This window comes from Vespula vulgaris, chromosome 9 (genome assembly GCF_905475345.1).
Source record: "Vespula vulgaris chromosome 9, iyVesVulg1.1, whole genome shotgun sequence".
Classification (NCBI taxonomy): Eukaryota; Metazoa; Arthropoda; class Insecta; order Hymenoptera; family Vespidae; genus Vespula; species Vespula vulgaris.
This window is the reverse complement of record NC_066594.1, coordinates 8,384,512-8,403,334: the sequence shown is the minus strand read 5'-3', so window position 1 is coordinate 8,403,334 and position 18,823 is coordinate 8,384,512. Positions and strand designations below refer to the sequence as shown.

The 18,823-nt window shown below is 41.6% G+C and overlaps 5 protein-coding genes across 16 annotated transcripts in view; 2 read left to right on the top strand and 3 right to left on the bottom strand.

The window, feature by feature from the left end:
- Window positions 1-82: 82 nt before the first annotated feature.
- LOC127066034 (zinc finger protein OZF-like) lies at window positions 83-3,680 on the bottom strand. Of its 4 annotated transcripts, XM_050999252.1 has the most exons (5): window positions 3,459-3,680; window positions 3,081-3,158; window positions 2,859-3,002; window positions 2,476-2,757; window positions 83-2,295 (listed from the first exon to the last, which is right to left on the bottom strand). In XM_050999252.1, the coding sequence occupies exons 2-5, from the start codon at window positions 3,141-3,143 to the stop codon at window positions 1,234-1,236; spliced, it is 1,551 nt and encodes a 516-aa protein (XP_050855209.1). In that variant the 5' UTR covers window positions 3,144-3,158; window positions 3,459-3,680; the 3' UTR covers window positions 83-1,233. The 4 variants fall into 4 exon arrangements, with proteins under 4 accessions (XP_050855209.1, XP_050855205.1, XP_050855206.1 ...); XM_050999248.1 differs by having other exon boundaries at window positions 83-2,757; window positions 3,459-3,678; XM_050999249.1 differs by having other exon boundaries at window positions 83-2,757; window positions 3,081-3,679.
- A 20-nt stretch (window positions 3,681-3,700) lies between these two features.
- LOC127066046 (chymotrypsin-2-like) lies at window positions 3,701-5,584 on the top strand. Of its 3 annotated transcripts, XM_050999278.1 has the most exons (5): window positions 3,701-3,844; window positions 3,911-4,600; window positions 4,718-5,037; window positions 5,110-5,358; window positions 5,435-5,584. In XM_050999278.1, exons 2-5 carry the CDS (start codon window positions 4,531-4,533, stop codon window positions 5,582-5,584), a joined length of 789 nt encoding a protein of 262 aa, XP_050855235.1. In that variant the 5' UTR covers window positions 3,701-3,844; window positions 3,911-4,530. The 3 variants fall into 3 exon arrangements, with proteins under 3 accessions (XP_050855235.1, XP_050855236.1, XP_050855237.1); XM_050999279.1 differs by lacking the exon at window positions 3,701-3,844 and having other exon boundaries at window positions 3,861-4,600; window positions 5,143-5,358; XM_050999280.1 differs by lacking the exon at window positions 3,701-3,844 and having other exon boundaries at window positions 3,861-4,600; window positions 5,110-5,353; window positions 5,435-5,578.
- A 318-nt stretch (window positions 5,585-5,902) lies between these two features.
- On the top strand, window positions 5,903-7,035 carry LOC127066050 (alpha-ketoglutarate-dependent dioxygenase alkB homolog 6). Its single transcript, XM_050999283.1, has 5 exons — window positions 5,903-6,051; window positions 6,134-6,310; window positions 6,366-6,473; window positions 6,568-6,666; window positions 6,771-7,035. Exons 1-5 carry the CDS (start codon window positions 6,007-6,009, stop codon window positions 7,026-7,028), a joined length of 687 nt encoding a protein of 228 aa, XP_050855240.1. The 5' UTR covers window positions 5,903-6,006; the 3' UTR covers window positions 7,029-7,035.
- On the bottom strand, window positions 6,860-8,493 carry LOC127066051 (THO complex subunit 7 homolog). Its single transcript, XM_050999284.1, has 4 exons — window positions 7,959-8,493; window positions 7,317-7,741; window positions 7,078-7,247; window positions 6,860-6,999 (listed from the first exon to the last, which is right to left on the bottom strand). The coding sequence occupies exons 1-4, from the start codon at window positions 7,966-7,968 to the stop codon at window positions 6,975-6,977; spliced, it is 630 nt and encodes a 209-aa protein (XP_050855241.1). The 5' UTR covers window positions 7,969-8,493; the 3' UTR covers window positions 6,860-6,974.
- Window positions 8,494-8,918: 425 nt separating this feature from the next.
- LOC127066027 (spectrin beta chain, non-erythrocytic 1) overlaps window positions 8,919-18,823 on the bottom strand; it is a 37,177-nt gene continuing 27,272 nt past the window's right edge. For 4 of the 7 annotated variants that reach the window (XM_050999218.1, XM_050999219.1, XM_050999213.1 and 1 more), the window contains 21 exons: window positions 18,742-18,795; window positions 18,158-18,563; window positions 17,824-18,024; window positions 17,150-17,750; window positions 16,731-17,074; window positions 16,347-16,631; window positions 15,778-16,254; window positions 15,225-15,702; window positions 14,338-15,116; window positions 13,885-14,253; window positions 13,368-13,787; window positions 12,618-13,280; window positions 12,316-12,542; window positions 12,143-12,246; window positions 11,828-12,058; window positions 11,466-11,743; window positions 10,932-11,385; window positions 10,677-10,820; window positions 10,462-10,578; window positions 10,183-10,214; window positions 8,919-10,099 (listed from right to left, as the gene is read on the bottom strand). In XM_050999218.1, the coding sequence (XP_050855175.1) occupies window positions 9,860-10,099; window positions 10,183-10,214; window positions 10,462-10,578; window positions 10,677-10,820; window positions 10,932-11,385; window positions 11,466-11,743; window positions 11,828-12,058; window positions 12,143-12,246; window positions 12,316-12,542; window positions 12,618-13,280; window positions 13,368-13,787; window positions 13,885-14,253; window positions 14,338-15,116; window positions 15,225-15,702; window positions 15,778-16,254; window positions 16,347-16,631; window positions 16,731-17,074; window positions 17,150-17,750; window positions 17,824-18,024; window positions 18,158-18,563; window positions 18,742-18,795 (6,904 nt within the window). In that variant the 3' untranslated portion in view covers window positions 8,919-9,859. The remainder of the gene's footprint in view (window positions 10,100-10,182; window positions 10,215-10,461; window positions 10,579-10,676; window positions 10,821-10,931; window positions 11,386-11,465; window positions 11,744-11,827; window positions 12,059-12,142; window positions 12,247-12,315; window positions 12,543-12,617; window positions 13,281-13,367; window positions 13,788-13,884; window positions 14,254-14,337; window positions 15,117-15,224; window positions 15,703-15,777; window positions 16,255-16,346; window positions 16,632-16,730; window positions 17,075-17,149; window positions 17,751-17,823; window positions 18,025-18,157; window positions 18,564-18,741; window positions 18,796-18,823) is intronic. The other 3 variants (XM_050999214.1, XM_050999215.1, XM_050999216.1) reach the window with 3 other exon arrangements.

The following is an 18,823-nucleotide window of genomic DNA, read 5'->3' as shown; positions in this document are numbered from 1 at the left end:
TTCGTAGTCGTAAATAACGATCCGTTCGTCAGATATCGAAGGTATATTAGAAATAATAATGTTTCAAAGAGAGAAGCGTACATCACAATTGTCAAATAATATTTTGTATCGTAATATTTTGTATAATATACTTTCTTTGATCCTCTTTACAACTTAATTCACGCATCGTTCGCTCCGTTCTATTAGTTAAGTTTATAAAATGTATGATGTTGATAAAACTATCTCTTATACAGTTATCAACACTTATATTTATATTATATTTATCGTGTACAGAACGAAGGAATGAGTAAAGTATAATATTTTTGCCACAGTCTCTTATTTTTTCTTTTCTTTTCTTTTACTTTCTTTATATAAAGATATTACCCCATTCGGATATATGTATGTATTTCGTAAAAGGAAAATCTTTCGTCGTAATCGTTAATTTTCTTTCTTAATGACCATCGAGCAAGGATGGCTAATCACAGTCAATTATTCCGGATAAATATCGTAGCTACGGTACGATAAGGATTAAACGATATTGTATGATAAAACTCGTTAGCACGTACGACTATGCCGGAAAGAACGCATCAAAGGAAAAAAAAAAAAAAGAAGGAGAAAAAGATGAAGAGAAAAAAAGAAAAATAAAAGTTCCTCGACGTTATCACAACGAAACGTCGTATTCTCGTTTCTCGACGAAACTCGCATTCGCACGATAAATTGTATTATTGACCCCTCGTATAATTTGCGTACTCGTTATTTTGAACTTTACGTAGAATATACATTTCATTGTACTCTTTTACGTTTTCCTTTACCATTCAATACGCGTCACATCGGAATAATAATTATTCGTTATATATCGATGAATTGTAATTAAATCGAATCCAAGGAAAGATCTCGCGACGTCCCTACATCTCACGTTGCGCATCGCATCTCAATCGAAATAAAATTACGTCCAAATCTCTCGACGAACGTCAAAATATGTTAATTTCGTTTAAAGCAGAAAAAAAATGAATGTCGTTCGTTCGTCAAATTTTCCGTTACGGATGTCCAATGCGGCGAATATAAAAATACTTGGAAATTGATTTATTTCTGCGGTACATACGAGAAAAAGAAGAAAAAGGTAGTGATAGAGAGAGAGAGAGAGAGAAAGTAATAAAATACGATGTCTTTTTGTACGACCGGTGAGCACGTAATACGGCTACAAGCATTACCGTGCGCTCGATGTAAAGAAAAATCGGACTAGATCTTCACGGATTAAGATGTATGATTGGTCGACAGGTGACTGTTCAATGCGGCCTTATGACTAAATTTCTTTAAGCAAATCAAACATTCGTGATTCTTTTCATTGATATGCATCGATAAATGCTTCTTCAGCGCAGCCTTGTCTTTAAAAATTTTCTGACAAGTGCTGCACTCGTAAGGCCTTTCCCCGGCATGTACCAAAATGTGACTGTTCAAAGTAGTCTTTTGCGTAAACGCCTTGTGACATACGTAACATTCGTACGGTCTGTCGCCCGTATGACTCAACATGTGCTTTCTCAACGACGATTTTTCTTTAAACGTTTTCTGACAAATATGGCATGCGTGCCTCTTATCACCGGTATGTATCAGCATATGAGAATTCAATCTCGTTTTTTCTCTGAACGCCATGTCGCAGAGATCGCACGCGAACGGCTTTTCACCCGTGTGTATCAAGGTATGTCTATTCAGATCGGACTTACGCGTGAAAATTTTATCGCAAACCTTGCAATCGTATTGCCCGCCGGTATGCAACAACATGTGACTGTTCAAATCGGACTTGCGCGCGCACGCTTTGTGGCATATATGACATTCGTGGGGTTTCTCGCCGGTGTGAACCAACATGTGAGAATTTAGCTTAGCCTTTTCCCTAAACGTCATTAGGCACTCTTTACATTCGTAAGGTCGTTCGCCGGTATGAACCATCGTATGCCTGATCAATTCCGATTTCCTTTTGTACGTCTTCTCGCAAATGTTACACGCGTGCGGCTTTTCTCCGCTATGCGCCAGCATGTGATTGTTGAGAGCAGTTTTTTGGGCGAACGATCTGTGACACATGGTACATTTAAACTGCTTCATGCCCGTGTGAATGGGCATGTGAATATTTAATTTAGCTTTCTCCCTGAACGCCGCGTAGCATATCTCGCATTTGTAGGGCCTCTCACCGGTGTGAATCAGCATGTGTCGATTCAAATTTCCTTTCTCTCGAAACGTAGCATGGCATACGTCACATTCGAAGGGTCTTTCTCCCGTACTCAACGACTGCTCGTCGTTGCCTTCAGGCTTTTTCATAAATCCCTGTTGCAAAGCATCACAGTCATATGGTTTATCTATCGAATGCATTTGCATATGATTTCTTAAGCACCACTTATAAGCGAATCTCTTCTGACAAACATTGCACTCCAGTGGACTCATACCGACGTGTGTTAACATATGCGCATGCAAGCTGGAACTGTCTTGAAAGTTTTGCTGACAAACCTCGCACTGATTCCCGTTACAATGCATTCTTAAATGCGTGACCATAGAATCGTTGTTAAGAAACCATTTCTTGCAGATGGAACATTGAATCTTGTAAAATTTGGGCTGCTGTCCGTTAGCACAAAATACAGGATGCTTCTCGGCGTCTTGAGCTTGCATAAAGTCCGCCGCACTTAAACACCTATGCGGTATGCCATCTTCTTTCTCGCAAAGGTTAGTCGCCGTGATCTGTGCCGTCCAGTTCGGATGTCCGCTAGTTTCTCCCTCCAGCTCTAACTTTACCTGTCAACGAAAAAGGCACTGTACCATCGCCATCGTTCGCTCGCCGTCAACGCTCGCCTACTAAATTTATAAACGTTAGGTCTTAAAGTTAGACTGGTTACCATCTCATTGGAAAAATCCACTTCACTGTTTTCGATAGGTAAGAATACCTTCTCGAAAGTACCAGAGCATATATCCTCCATGTAGTCCGGATCGAATCTATCTCCAGGTTCTTCTTTAAGTACGACGCTTACAATATTTTCGTCCTTAAAGCAATGTTTCTATTAAATTTCGCGCGGTATCATCGAATCGTATCGTGTTGCAGTTTCATGCAAAATGTTTACCATAACCTGACTGTCTATGGCTAATGCATCCATCGGTTCATCTTTCACCTTAAAACCTTCCATTTGCTATACTTCACTCTGAAAGTGAAATTGATTTACTTGTTTACATGCATTTTCAAACGTGTCGAGAAAGAGAACAAAAGAAGACAATTCTAAGATAAAAGATATAAATAATGTTGTACACGATGGGTGCAGCCAAAAATTTTACTAAAATGGATAATATAACCTCAAACACAACACGACGGATTTGTTGTAACGATAGGCCATTTTTGCAACGGAGCGATCGACGTCTCTCTGGTAAAACATCGTCGCGAACGGTATCGTGGGCGATCGGTTAAATGAATTAAGATCGATCCTCGCGCCTTTCCTGGTACTTACAATGGAAGTCACATATCCTATCCATCGAACTGGTCAAAAGTTACAACATAGCTGGTGCGCAAGCAACAACCAGTTTCTCTTTCACGGCGCTCTGTCAAAGCACTTTCCTTTTATAACTCGCCTATTGCCGCCGTATTCTCGACCGTTTAATCGTCCTATGTTATCGCTTCTATCGCACGTTACGAAGATGACGGCGTCGACGACGACGACGACGACGACGGCGGCGGCGGCGACGACGGCGACGACGGCGACGACGACGACGGCGACGACGGCGACGACGGCGACGGCGGCGACGACGACGACGACGAACGAAATCAATCGAAACCGCGATCGTCCAAATGTACCGTTTCGCTGGCCATCGTGCGTCGTACGCTTGGATACGCCAGGTAGTACATATGTACGTGCGTAATAGGAGGAGCGCGTTTACGTGTGCGCGATTCGTTCCTTTGTAGAGAAGGATGCGCGCTGGCGCACCAGTTTCCCTACCAATGCAACTCGTCCACACCAACGACCGACCTACAGCCTCGGGAGATAAACGCGTCAAAATTTATTTCTCTCTATCTAGCGAAGAATCGCGTTCCTATTTTATACGGTATATTGACTCTCGCGCCGAGTAAATAATCCAACTTTAAGAAACGTGGACGATACGACGTAAGAGATAGTAACGCGCTAACGCTTTCGAATTTGATCCCAGCTATTGACGCGGTTTCGCGTAGAAAGAATTTAAGGATTTATTCCTCCGGTCGTGTAGTTCGCTCTATACGTCCTAAGGAACGCTCGTCGAGCCGAAGACGGCGATCGCGTAGAAAGCGATATCAGCGAGATTCTCCCGAATCTTTGTTTACGTTCGTCGAGAGGGCAAATACGAGGTATCGCCGTACGAGCACCGCTCTATTTCAGTAAATCATTGGACGCAAGCTCGATCGCCTCGCGAGATATTATTTACGTAGAGACGCGAGTAAAGACAGGTGTGATCGCGAAGGACGCGAAAAAGTCGCGATGTAAAGCAATCGTTCCTTTTCGATCCTATCCGTTCTACTACTGGAAGATTTGAAACTTTACACGCGATAATATGGCGACCCGCAATATCATCACGCTTTTATTTCTGGTAATCACGTCGACGACGGCTGCTATTGGTCGAGGTAAGGAAAAACGTAGATGTACACGTACGCTCTCGCGAATTTGTTTTTAACGACTCGTAACGATGTCACGGTAAAAAGGAGAATCGCTCCGTCATCTCTTGGCGTGCTTTGAAACAGAGACTCGCGGTTCGCGCGTTAAAAGAATAGCAGGCGGAGAAGACAGCGATTCGAAGGAGTTTCCCTTTCAAGTCTCTTTACGTTATTCGGACGCCGTGCACATTTGCGGGGGTGCGTTGATAAGCGAAAGACACGTCTTGAGTGCCGCGCATTGCGTGTGCGAGCTCTTCGAGGAACCTTACGACGACCTGTCGGTGGTGACTGGTACGAGGAATGTCAAAAGAGGCGGTCAGGTTCAACGAGTGAAGAACGTCCATTGTCATCCCGATTACGTTTTTGGCGCGGAGAACTCGTGGACTCACGATTTGGTCGTCCTCACGGTGAGTCATCCTCGACAAAAGTCGTTGCATCGCGACGTGTCGGAACGTATTTCTAAACATTTCCCTTTGCAGTTGAGCGAGAACGTAACTTTGAGTTCTAAACAGAATCTCATCGATCTGCCAGCTTCGGACACGCCGGAAAACGTATCGGCGATCTTAACCGGTTGGGGCAGACGTCATTCGCTTGGTCCGTTGTCGAACGTCTTACAAAAAGTGACTCTCACCACTATAACCAACGAGGATTGTCAAAAGTATTACAACAATACTATTTTACCGTCCCAACTGTGTACCTTGGAACATAAGGGAGTTGGCGCCTGTAAGGTAGTCGTCGATCTTTGTAACTTTGTGACTGCACATTGCTACATACGTATATATCCTTTTTTCTTTTCTTTGTCAGGGCGATAGCGGCAGTCCGCTAACTTACAACGATCAAATCGTCGGTATATTTTCTTGGACTAAGCCGTGCGCAGTGGGTTCTCCCGACGTCTACACCAGAATTTATCAATTTATAGATTTCATTACAAATATCACACAATACGAGGATTAACGAGCGAGAGTCGATCGTTTCGCATGAAAAAAGATTAAAACAATTGAATTATATAACAATGTCGTCGTATTCGTTGATAAACGCGGCTTACAGAGAATATTCCAAAAATGATTGAAAAGTCGATCGAATCGACGATTGTTGCTCCACCCTCTTTCCTCTTTCGACTCATCGATGTTCTCGTCGGAGGTTGAATTTACTGATTTTAGCTTGAACGACAAAACGATCTCGTTCGTTGACGCGTACGCTCTCTGACGACAGAGTTTACATATCGATCAGCTTGCGTTCGACAATTATTCGCTCGAGATCCGATACCGATCGCACCGTCGTATTACGTTCTTAAAATAATACAGATTGCTTTATCGTTCCGATCGATCGTTGTCATTTCTTAATCGATCATCTTTGACGTTAAAGAGCATCAAAAGATGAGCACGCAAAAGCGCGTTTTCGTAGAAAACGCGGTTAGAGAGGTTCGTGTTTGTTATTATTTATCGTAAACCGAGGAAGAAAGGTTATGTCGACGGTTCTTAAAATACAGATACGAAACTGTAGATTCCAGAGATGGCACAATACATACCGAATTTTATAACCGAAGAAGAAGAAAGTCAAATAACGAAACATGTTAATACCGTCCCCCTTCCCAAGTGGACTCAATTGAGTTACAGAAGATTACAAAATTGGGGCGGTATACCTCACCCCAAGGGGATGATAGCGGAAGAAATACCAAGCGTGAGTAAATCGTTGTAAATGAAAAATAATGTAATATGTGATAATAAATTTTCAGTGGCTTCAAAATTACGTTGATAGAATAACTTCTTTAAATGTTTTCGAACGAGACAAGCCACCCAATCATGTATTGATTAACGAGTATTTGCCTGCGCAAGGAATAATGGTACGTACCGATTATATGCTCAAGCACACCCAATCGGATATCGCTCTTACCCAAACATTTGTACGTCCTTTCTGGAAATTTTAATGTTTAACAGGCACATTCGGACGGTCCACTTTTTTACCCGATAGTAACTACTATCAGTTGCGGTTCTCATACTCTTCTAGATTTCTACAAACGTAACGACGTTATGGAGGTATACGATCGCTAAAGTTTGCCGAATATAATATTGCTAACGAAACGAATGTACGTGCTACGCGCGCACGCGTACGTACACGTATGTATATTTTTCTTTTTTAGCCTCAGCAACTTAAATTGGAGTTCAGTTTGTTGTTGGAACGTAGGAGTCTGTTGATCTTGAGAGGAGAATTATATAACGATTATTTGCATGCTATTGCGGAAACTTGTACCGACGCTATTTCAAAGGGAATGATCAAGAATTTGGATATGTGCGCTGTAGAGTATAAAGAAGGTCAGGTATTGGAAAGAAGTACGAGATTATCCTTAACTATCAGACATGTACCTAAAACTAGTAAACTAAAATTAAAAATTGGTTAATATCAAATGTTCTGTATTTTGCGGTTACGTATAAAAAGTTGATCCTTACGACATCTCCATAGAAGTTGTATCAGTATCTTCGTAATTTTCTAAACTGATATCCATTATTTCTTCGTCGCATTCGTCCAACATTCCTTGCAAAGAATGTATAGAGGATATAAGAACGTGAAACTGTTTTCTTCGCATTTCTAACTTGTGCTCCAATTGTTCAGATTTTTCCTTTATCAAAAAGTTAACTTGTATCGTGCGTGTTAAGAAATTTCCTAATGAAATTCGTTGTTTCGTTACCTTTAGACTTCCCAATTCCTGACGCAGCGTAGCGAGTTTCTCGTTGGTTTCCAATCTATCCGGTTGCTCGTTTATAACTTTTGCCAATACGTCGTACTCTATCCTATTTTTTCTTACGCGTTTAGCTTCGTGCAGTTCTACTTTTGTCTTTTCTATTTCCTTTTTGGCTTCCTCTATTTGTATCTCTATTTCATTCGATAAATTACTATAACTCTTCAATTCTTCTTGACTCATGTTCGAGACTAGTCTAGATTTCCTTTGTGCAAATTCACACTGGGCAAGTTGCGACAGCATTCTCTCGTGTAACGTGTTATCGGCGTCAGGACTGTTTATCCATTTTACAAACGACTTTAACAACATATTTATTCGACGGTCATCACCAGTACCATCCCCGTCTATGAGTAATCTTCTGCGTATTACATCCTCTAAAAGTATAAAGCTCGAGTGTAAATACGATTAAATTTATAGGTTATTGCTTATTATGATCTTAAATTTTTTTTACATTATTTGATACAACTACATTGTTGCATCGCAAGTCTCCTTCGGTATTTATTTACTTACTAATTTACGTTTTACTCTCGACAAAAGAAAAAAATTTATACGTCCCGATGGAACATTTCTATAACACAGTATTCGACTTACCGTCGCACATATTCGTATTTTTATAGGTTCAATAAATAAATATAATTTATAGAATCTGTGACAAAAAAAATCATTGAAAATTTACAATTTCACTCGATAACAATTTAAGTTGGTTCATCGCCTAACACACGCGACTTCCGCGACAAGTATGGACGAAATACGAACTAGAAGCGCGATAGGTAAACACTGTCCCCACCATGCGCCTATTGCATCGGTGTATAAGCTCGTTAGATCATATTCCTTTCGCGCGTAATTCAACAATCGAGTTAGTGCGTGACAGAGATTTTGTTATCTAGTAAGGTAGTAATACGTCTGAGAAAAGCAAGAAAAACTCACGTGCCGGATTATATCTCTCTATAATTTTATCTAATTTATTTATTCATTAAAGTATGATTATTATTAAAGCACGTTAGAGTAAAATGTAAATGACGGCGTTTAGTCGGAATTAAGAAGAAAAGATTTTGAAAACGCATCGAAATATACGCAGTTGTTTGTTCGATTAAACAAATGGATCGAGCGCGTCTAGTGTAGTCAGAAAGATTGTTTTTTTCAAAAGTTTCAAAAAGCCACGTACTCGCTCGAATCTTTATCTTTAAAATGCGATCTCGTTCGTTAAAATCTTTCAAGAATTACGGCTATACTCATCCTAGCCGTAAACCGTTATAAAATCAAGGCTTTGACGAGCAGCTTTAAGTCGTAGAAATTTAAAAAATTGCACACAGAGAGGGGTTATCGGTTAACGCGATAGCCCGCACTGCTACCGTTATCACGGTATACTGCAGTTAGCGACAGTGGATAGCGATGATAATAGTAAAAACGAAAATATATAACGGACAGTCATAGTTCGATAAAATGTGGTATGGAACTCTTTATCCAGAAAAGATTTAATTAATCTTATTATAACATTATATTTTGATCTTTGTTTTATATAATTACATGCAAAACAGCACTGTAACGTCGTGTATGTAACCAGTAGATAATTATTTATTTCTTAAATGATATTAAATATACTTTACATACTATTATACTGTGTCAATCATGAGGATGATTGTTAAACATACAGATATAACAATTTTTCAAAAACATTATATATCAACATATCTTCTTTGCGCTTAATACAATAAGATCATTGGTCCTGAATAGGAGTTGGTATACAATATATAATATTTGCAACATATATTATGAAATCTACAGTTTTTTTTTTTTTATATATAGTTGTTTTTGCATTTTAATGCTCTTGCTGATATATTTTATATCTTTACCTTTAAGGTCAGGTACATTTCAAATAACGTGGTAATGACCATTTTTGTTATAGATTGGTTATTTTTACAATATAAAAAGAAAAACGAAAACAAGAAATATTCAATTTATATCAATTAATGGGGCGATGTTAGTCATTTTTTAACAAAACTAAAAGTTACAATTACGATTAGAATTGAATTAAAAAATTCCGATATTCTAAAACAAAGAATATATCTGTGTGGCAAAAATAAGAAATTTGCAAAATGCGCGTAATCATAATTACTTGCGAAGCATTTAACTCGCTTTATTATTATTTTATTTTATTTAACTTTTTTTTTTTATACGATATACGAAACAACTTTATATCAGTTTTGCGTTGTTTTTAATTTTTTTTTTTTTTCATCTAAATCTAGCCGTGTCTGAATATATTAATTCCTGTATATATTTTAATGAAAAATATTGTATTATACACGTAAAAATATAATTTACAGATTTTAGAATACGTATTATATAACAGGGCATAGATAATTGTTTTTCTTTTTTCTGTTTTTGAGGAATTTAATAATGTCGAAGGCTATTATCCTTCGTGGAATCTCTCTTTTTTTTTTAGAATTTTAGAATTTAAGTACCCTACAAGAATGGAGATCCCTGTATATAGATTACGACTGAGATGGTTTCTTTCTCCTGCCAAATAAGTTGCTCAAAACAGAACTTCGTTTATAATCACGATCTTTTCTACTACCACTTATACTATTTTCACTTTCTGAACCACTTTCGGACGGTCTTCTACCATCTACAAGCGCAACGTTTTGAACATTCTGCGGTACTGCTGGCGGAGCTACGTACGGAGGTAAAGAGGCTGGTCTGGTACTAAATGAATTATTTTGTTGCTGTGAAGTCTAAAAGTCAAAATAAATCATTGAAGCGTTTATCTATGAGATAAAACATTATGCGACAGAAACGTGATTATTTAATATTTTACCTGTCTAACATTTATCGGCACATTCCCATATGCTGCAAACAAAAATAAAGTGATCAAATCAGTTTTTATATTTCACAATTTATACATAGACATAAATGTGAAAAAGCTTCCTACATCTATTTCGAAAATTGTGAATTTGAATTCCATTGTTTATCACAAGTAAGTACTTCAAGTTGGATTAAATAAGATACGAGCGGAAGAAAAGGTAGGAAATCAGAGCGAAGATGCAGAGTTGCGCATGCAGGAGAATTGTATGATCATATGTAAGATGTTTCTTACATTCGGTACGAAATTTGTATGAAAATGGCTGTAATGACTGACCAGGGTCATGGGGTATATTCCACTGAGCCATTCCGGTAGGTGGAGGGGCACTCGATGGCAGGGGAGGTGCTAATTCTATAAAACCATGAAATGTCATATGTTGCTTTTGGTGCAAATCGATCAAACCGAGGAGATGCTGGAGCGATTATTCAAAGACAAAAGCTGATATGTACCTGGATGTTGCGTGTTCATATCTACGGTACTTTGTCTATGCCACACTTCGTTTGTCGGATACTGGCTAGATCCATTATGATTTAAGGTTGTACCGCGTTGCTGATACGATTGTGGCCTCCCTTGTTGCAGATGGTGTTCCGAATCTATAGCATCGCGTTGTCACGCATGGAAGTTGAAAAATATCGAATACATTTAACAGAACGTTTCTTCGATCACTTCGCGTACAAACGTACGAGAAGCGCGGAGGAGCTTACCGTTTCGTCGAAATTGTACCACGTTTTCGGAACTCGGCGATCGCAAAGGAATCGGTGGCGGTGCTCCTCTTGGCGGTATGGGAGGTTTATCGCTCGAATTTTGTTGATATTGATCTCTTTGATTCGCAAGTTGTTCCTGTTGAATCAGCTGTTGTTGTTGCGCGAGCAGTTGCTGTTGCCTGTGCATTTGCAAAAACTCTGTTTGCGTTTGAGGTGGCTCCGATCTTTCCGAGGCTAAGAACTCTGTATTATGCGGATCACGGCGTTGTTGATTTTGTCGATGCTGTTGTAGAAATTCTATTTGCACTGTGCTCGGGGAGCGTTGATTGGAAACATCGCATCTGATCACCGAGTTTTTCCGTTCCATTTCGGGCGTTGAGGCGCGACTACTTCCGGTCGACATATTATCATCTTGATGATCCGATGGTGCACCGTGCAGCCTCTCTAGACCCTCCTGAAGGAACACACGCATACTCGCGTGTTTATTTATACGGAATGATTCGTGTCGTTTAGAAAATTATTTCAAGTACGTACCTTTTGAGAATCGTCATAGCTTAAAAGTTGCAGGCTCGGTGGCAATTTGGCATGGAACGATATCTTATTGACCCAATCTTCCATCTCTTGTTGATTCGGAGCTAAGAATAAAAATTCCGAACCATCCGTACACTTTAAGCGGAACACATTCTTTTTTTTCGTGTAATCGTCCGCTTTCTCGCATATGGCATTGAAAATGGTAATCGGCGCGGTAGCCGCTTTGCTAAGCGAGAAATCTTCTATGTCCTTGAAGAAGCACAATAGTTGCCCGCACAGTACTGAAATTATTTCAAACATTATTTTCGTTATGTTTCGTACCGATCGGCGGCCGGACGGTCGAACGGTCGAAAAACTTTAATCACCGGTGTAATATTGCTTCCACGAACGAACGGCTGCTTTCTTTCCGGCGCTTTGTAGTTCGTGTTTCCTTTCAAGAAGACCCTGGATCTCTACGGGCGGTAAAGCGTCCATGTTTTCCATTCTTTGGAGTTTTCTAAAGCTTTGCGTCCTTCGTCTAGTCGTGAAGCTCGGAGTACGTTTCGGTTTCTTCGTGTCAACCTTCATACTTTCCGCCCTTTTGATGTCCGCGTTAGCTATTACAGAGAGAAGACATTCGTCCAGTTAACAAATCTAAATTCTCCGTTAAATTCGATCGTCGGATACAACACAATGCGTACATCGTCTCAATTTATCGCCAAACACGTGAGGTATACCGTGCGATTTTTGAATCAGAGTAGGCTCCGAAACTTCGACCGGAGTGGCACCTTTTAACGGCGCCAATCTAGAATGAAGGAGAATCGGTAAGAGGACAAGTCGCTTCCTATTTACGGACATCCTGTCATAATTTTACCTGTTAACGGACTCGTGCTCGTCGACCGTTCCATTGACCTCGTCGTGCGAAGGCCTATGAGGGCTATCCAATAATCTTCTTCTTTCTTCCTCCCGTTTTCGTTCCTCGGTTATCCTTTGTACCTCTTTACGTTTTCGTTCTTCGATCCGCGCACGTTCGATTCGTTCCTTCTCGGCTTGTCTCGCGGCCATCTCCGCTTCCTGTTGCTTCCGGAACGCTTTCTCGAGCTGCGGAAGTAAACGCGTACGAGTATTGACTCAAAGATATTGACTTTACGAAGGAACATGACGTCGATCGATTACCATCGTTATACGATTCAACGCGTTGAATCTTTCCTCCTGAGCTTCTATGGTCTTCTCAAAGTCCTCGTGCTTTCTTATGAGCTCCTCCACTTGTGGAATGCTCTCGCCCAATTTACCATCGTGCAACATCGGTTCTCTACTGACGATCCAATTTTCCAAAGTTTCTGCCTCCCGTTTGAATAATTGCGTGTCCAAATTTTGTTCGTATATGAGTTTCCTTTGTTCCCAAGTATCTAAAAGTATTTGTTTCCTTAAACGCAATACAGATATTTTTTCTTCGATCTCTTTTCCCAAAAAGTGGCCCTGCTCGATGAGCTCTTGGCCAGTTTTGTAGAACTTCTCGAACGCTTCCTTTCGCGCGTCGATCTCGGTTTTATATTCGTTGTGTCGGGAAATTAGAGCTTCGGCTCCTGGAACGTCTCGCGCCAATTCCGGCGCGGTAACCTTGGCCACCATTTCGTTTATCCACGACAACAAGTCTCTGTATTCGCCCAAATACGTCTGCAGTTGTTCCGCCTGTGCCAATTTGCTTCGCCTTTGAGCAGCCTTCTCCAAGAGTTCATTCCAGGTCGCTTCGGCTTCTTGGTGCTTGACGTCGATGTGTATACGTGCGTCTGGGAACAATTCGATCAATCGCAGTGCTTCCTCCATCAGAGACTCGACCTGAATAACATATACGATCGTTGTAACAACCGCGACGATACCGGATATCTGGGAAGAGGAGACGATTAAGAAGGAAAGCCGATCTACCTGCTCTTTTACCGCTCCCAGGTCGGTCTCAAATCCCTGATGTTTCCTGACCAAAGCTTGAATAGTTTCTAAATCGTGGCCGTATCCGTCAGAACTTAGAGCGGCCTCCTTCTCTTGAATCCACGAGATCGTTTCGTCGGCTGTCCTGTCGAACATGTGGACCTGTTTGGCACCCGCTAACGCGTCTTGTCGCGCGTGTGCCAGTTCCTTCAGATCTTCCCACTGCTGCTTGGTTTCTTCGATTTTTCCAAGTATCCTAGCCCTCTCAGGATTGTTACGTTCTATCAATTTCTGGCCTGCGTCGAGTACGGCAGAAATTCGGTTCTCGCTCGTCGTCAGGCCAGCTAAGAAATTGTCGAATATCTGAATCAACAGCTCGACGTGTTCGACGTCACGGCCGTAATCCTCCGACGCAGCGACCTAAACAAGAAGAAAAAGATGTATGCGCGCGCGCGCGCGTGTATGTTGAAACGATAAAATCGTCATAGGGTCAAGAATCGTTATCCGGTCGACTTACGGTCGTTTGATCTCCGATCCATTCGATCGCTTCGTCGGCCTGTCTGATAAACTGGAAGAATTTTTCGCTTTCCAGTAAACGTTGCAATCTGTGATCCTTCAAGTTTTGTAGCTCTTTGAATTTACTTTCGATTTCGGCCTGCTTCTGACCTATATTTTTGCTATCGAAATGGTGCCTCTCTATTAAACCGTGGGAGAGTTTCTTAAGATTATCTACGGTGCTCTCGAAACCCGACAAATCGCGTTCTATCCCTTCCAATTTCTTGAGCAAAGACTGTACGGAATCCTCGTCCTTTCCGTAATCCGTCGATGTTACTTGCGGATTTTTCTCTCTTATCCACTGTTCAGCTTCGGCAGCTTCGGCGTAGAACTGCACAGTCAAAATAAGTGTTATCGCAACGCGTTTTAGCAACCTATTCCCTATTCGCTAGAAGAGCGACGATACGACATTTACCATTTGCGATTCGACCGCGTCCAATAAACGCAACTTCCGGACGCTCGCCAAGTCTCGAAGATGCGAAAGACTCTCTTGCAATTCTTGCGACAATTTTTCTATCTTCTCCGACGCGAAGTGTCCGCTCCTTATCATGGCCGTTGCCCTACCGATCAAAGAACCCACCACCGGTTCTCTGGATATCAGTTCCGCTTCCAGAGCATGATGTTTCTTTTGAAGTCTTTGCACCGTCATCAGCGAACTACCTAGATCATTACTGGCGGCTAAAGGTTCTTTTTCCGATAACCAATGTAGCTCGTCTTCGACGTCCGCTACAAATTGGTGCAATAATTTAGCATCTTCTAAATTATCTCTTCGTATTTGCATTGGCTCTTGCAAGCTGTGGTACCTATTGATGGTGGCCGATGCTCTTTCTTGAATTTCCTCGGACATGAAGTGATTCGATCTAGCAAAATTTGCCGCCGTCTCTTTGATCGACTCGCATGCCTCGTTGTGTCCCAAAACGTCGTTTTCTAAATTGGTGTGCCTCTTTAAGAGATTCGCCACACTGGAAAGATCTTTCCCGTGATCTTCCGACTGTAATTGCGTTTCGACTTCGTCCATCCAAGCCTCGAATTCGTCCAGAGTTCTATTGAAGAGCAATGCTTGATACGCGTCGTTCAGTCTGTTCTTCTTCAATTCGCTCGTTTCTTGTAAAAGACGCCACTCCCCTTCCAAGTCATCCAAACGTTCTTGTATCTCTTTAGAAGCGTAATGGTTATCCTCGATGAGCGCTTCCCCTATCGAACGTCATTTTTATCTTATTACGATTACATTTTATGCGTATATTATTCGATGCGAACGTTAATCGACCTTCCGTGAGAGCTTCGATCAATAAATTCCCTTACCTTCGTTAACGACCGACGATATCCTCCCTTTATTCGCTATTAATTCGCTTTCAAAGGCAGCGTGCTTTTGAATTTTGCTTTGTAGATTCGACGAGTCCCGGTAATTTTCATCGCTTGCCACCTGCTGCTTCTGATGCAACCAACCCTCGACCTCGTATATATTTCTGAGGAACTGATGCAAATGATGGCTTTCCAGCAATTTTTCTCTTCTGGCCGTAGCACTATTTCGCAATCTGTCTCTTCTAGCGCAAACCGACGCTAATCTCTGTCTAATTACGTTAGCGTCGGCATGCTCTTCCGCCAGAATGTCATTCGCGAACTTTTCCAATTCCTCTATTCTTCCTAATTGAGATACCAGCAAATTTTCGAATTCCTCGTGTTTGCGGAGCAACGTTTCGACCCCTGATAACGACTCGCCGAGATCGTCGTTGTTGAGAAACGCTTCCTTCATTGCGAGCCAACTGTCCGCTTGATCCGCCTAAAATAGAGAGAACCATACGTAGGAGCGATTAAGCCAATCATCGTTGTTCGTTTCAAACAATCTTTTCTCTACCTGTTCTTTGAACAATTGCAATTGATGCGCCTGCGTCAACTTTTGCCTACGATCCTCCCAGGCGTGTACTAGCTTCAGCCTCAGCTCTTCGAGATGTTGCAGGCTGCCCTTAACCTCCTCGTTGATCGAAACCAATTTCTGTCCGTGCTCCTTCAATGCCTTAAACGTATCTTGTCTACCATCGATCTCCGCTTTTCTTTCTTGATGCAATTCCAATAAAGCTTCGGCCTCTGAAATGGTAGTAGGTGGTTCCGACTCGTCCATTCGTTTAATCGTGTCCGCAACCCAAATTTCTAATTCATGCAAGTCTGCTTCGAACTTGTGCAACGTGTACGCTTGATTCAAAGCTTGTCGACGATGCTGAGTCAAACGTTGCAGGTCGGCCCAATTCGATACTACTTCCGACAGCATAGCGTTTATTTCGCTAGCTTTGTCAGGATATTTAAGCGAGAGCTTTCTCGCTTCTTCCCTATGTTCCTGAAGGAGGAAATGTACGAGTATTTTCTATTTTTTTTTTTTTTTATTTAACAGCAAAACGAAAGAAACAACAACAAATTGAAATCACGTACGTTCAATTTTCCTTCTATGGCAGTCATGTCTCTTTCCATCGCTTCCTGTTTCCTTTGCAACTGTTCTACGGCAGGTAAATCTTTGCCAACGTCGGCGGTATTCATGGCAACCGATTTTTCCATGACTCTTTGGTTGGTATCGTCGATATCTCTATTGAATAGATGAATCTCTAACGCACCCGCTAAGGTCTCTCTGTAGGCACTCAGCGCACCTTGCAAACCTCTCCATTTATTATTGAAATTGTCACGACGCTGTTGTATGGTCTTCGATTCGTTATCGCGACCCTAACGAGAGTTATTGGAAAGGTTACGATGATACGGTTAGAGTGACGCGTTACCAAAGCAATTTGTTTTATAGCAGAATGCATATAGACGTATCTTTACCTGTTTCATAAGTTTATCGGCTAAAGCATTTATCGCTTTTATTCGCGAGTCATCCACTCTCATGTCGCTGTCGACATCGTCCAATTTTCTTTGAAGACTCAAGCAGTGCTCGTAATCTTTACCTGTATCACCTGCCTGAACCATCATTTCTTTATCCCTTATCCAAGCTTCGATCTTCTCAACTTGATTGTTAAATTCCAATATGTCTTGCGCCTCCTCGAGACCTCTTCCACGATTTCCGGACTCTACGAGTAATCTTCGCCAAGAGGAATACAACTGTTCCAATTGTTCGTGAATTTCACTACTCGCAGGATGCTTTTGTCCCAACAGAGTTTCCCCTTTAGCTGTTTCATTATGATATAAATAATAAGTAAATTCGTACCGATAGGAATAATTTGTACGTCTAAAAAAGAGTTTACCTTTTATTTCCTCGATTCTACTTTGATTGGCTGCTAGCTCCGCTTGGAAGGCCTGGTGTTTCTGTAATTTTTTGATTTTATCCTCCAAACTGGATACCTCGCCTTTCGACGTTTCGGCCTCCAATTTCTTTTGTTTCTCGCCGATCCAAGATTCTGCCTCCCCAACGTCTCTGACGAATTGAGCGTGAAGTAAACCGGCCTCCAATTTTTTTCTACGCGCGTCGCACAAGTTGCGAATTTTGATTCGCCTTTGTACGACCTCGTTCAATCGTTTGGCAATCGTGGGCGAATCAAAGTGATTTTGTGCCAAGAGCTTGTCTCCGTGTTCTTGCAGGGCAATCAATTTTTCTTCTTGGGTGACGAGTAACTTTTCAAACTCGTTGTGCTTCTTCATTTGCGCGTCGACTTCTTCGACCGACACGCCAAAGTTGTCGCCGCTGAGGCCGGCTTCTTGGGTACTGGAAAGATTATCCAATTGCTTAGCGTCTCGCAGGAAAAAGTGTAGGTCTATCAACTGATCCAAGTGGACTTTCTTCTGTTGCCAAGCTGTGTGAAGTTTCTGTCTTTCGTCCAAAAGTTGATTACATTTTTCCTCCACTTCCTGAAACATCGCATTCGTCGTTCCAACGAGATTTTGTTTGTTTTTTTCTTTCTTTTTTTATCGCAAGACTCACCGTAGCCGCATAATGACCGGTTTGCACCATAGCTTCGCCTAAATCGAGGACCGAACTGAAACTATCTTCTCTCGCTTCTATCTCGCCTTTCAAAGCTTCGTGTTCCGCCTTCAACATTTGCGCGCTCGCAGCGTCTCGAACTTTATCCTCGGTGGACATGGCAGCACGAAGACCGGCGGCCCAATTCATCAAATCCCTTACCTAAAGTTAACGATTTCGCAATGCTTCGTTATTACCTCGTACGATCTCTTCTGCTACGTAAGTGAGTACGCGAACAAAAGAAAGAAGAAAAAAAAAGAGAGAGAGAGAGAAAGAACAATGGATGAGAAATTACTTGAGTCAAAAATCTCTGCAGATCGCAACTGGCTTGTAACTGGTCCCTTCTGTGAGCAGATCTCTCTTTCAAATCTTCCCAATGCGCGACAACGATTTGCTGTTGTTGATCTATATGCATGGCGTTGTTACCCGGATAATGAACTTGCAACCTCGACGCGTCCTCTACCAGAACTTGCAGCTGCGCTTCCAAAGCTACAAGGTCATTTTCAAATCCTTCGTGTCGTCTGATCAACGCCAGTACGGAGTTTAAATCGCGGCCTAAATCTTCCGGCAAAGCTGCCTCTTTCTCTTGGATCCGAGACAATGCTTCGGCCACGTCTCGATGGAATCTATGAATTTCTCCAGCAGCTTGCAAGCGTTGCTCTCGATTGCGAATGAGATCGAGAAGATGTTGCCAGGATTCTCTGATAAAATTTTGGATGAAACTTCAATAGAGTACGATAGTTTGCAAACAAACGGTACGAAATGAAAAGTGCATCGAACTATCTACTCGTGCGCAATAATTAATCACGTTCTACTCTACAGGCATAACTGTTAGATGGAAAGATCGTTACGATAGTATCACAGGCTTATAGGACTTACCCAATGATCGTATGTTGCTTATGTACCTGAAGGACAGGATCATCTTCGTCTTGTCTATATCAAATTACATATACAAAATACA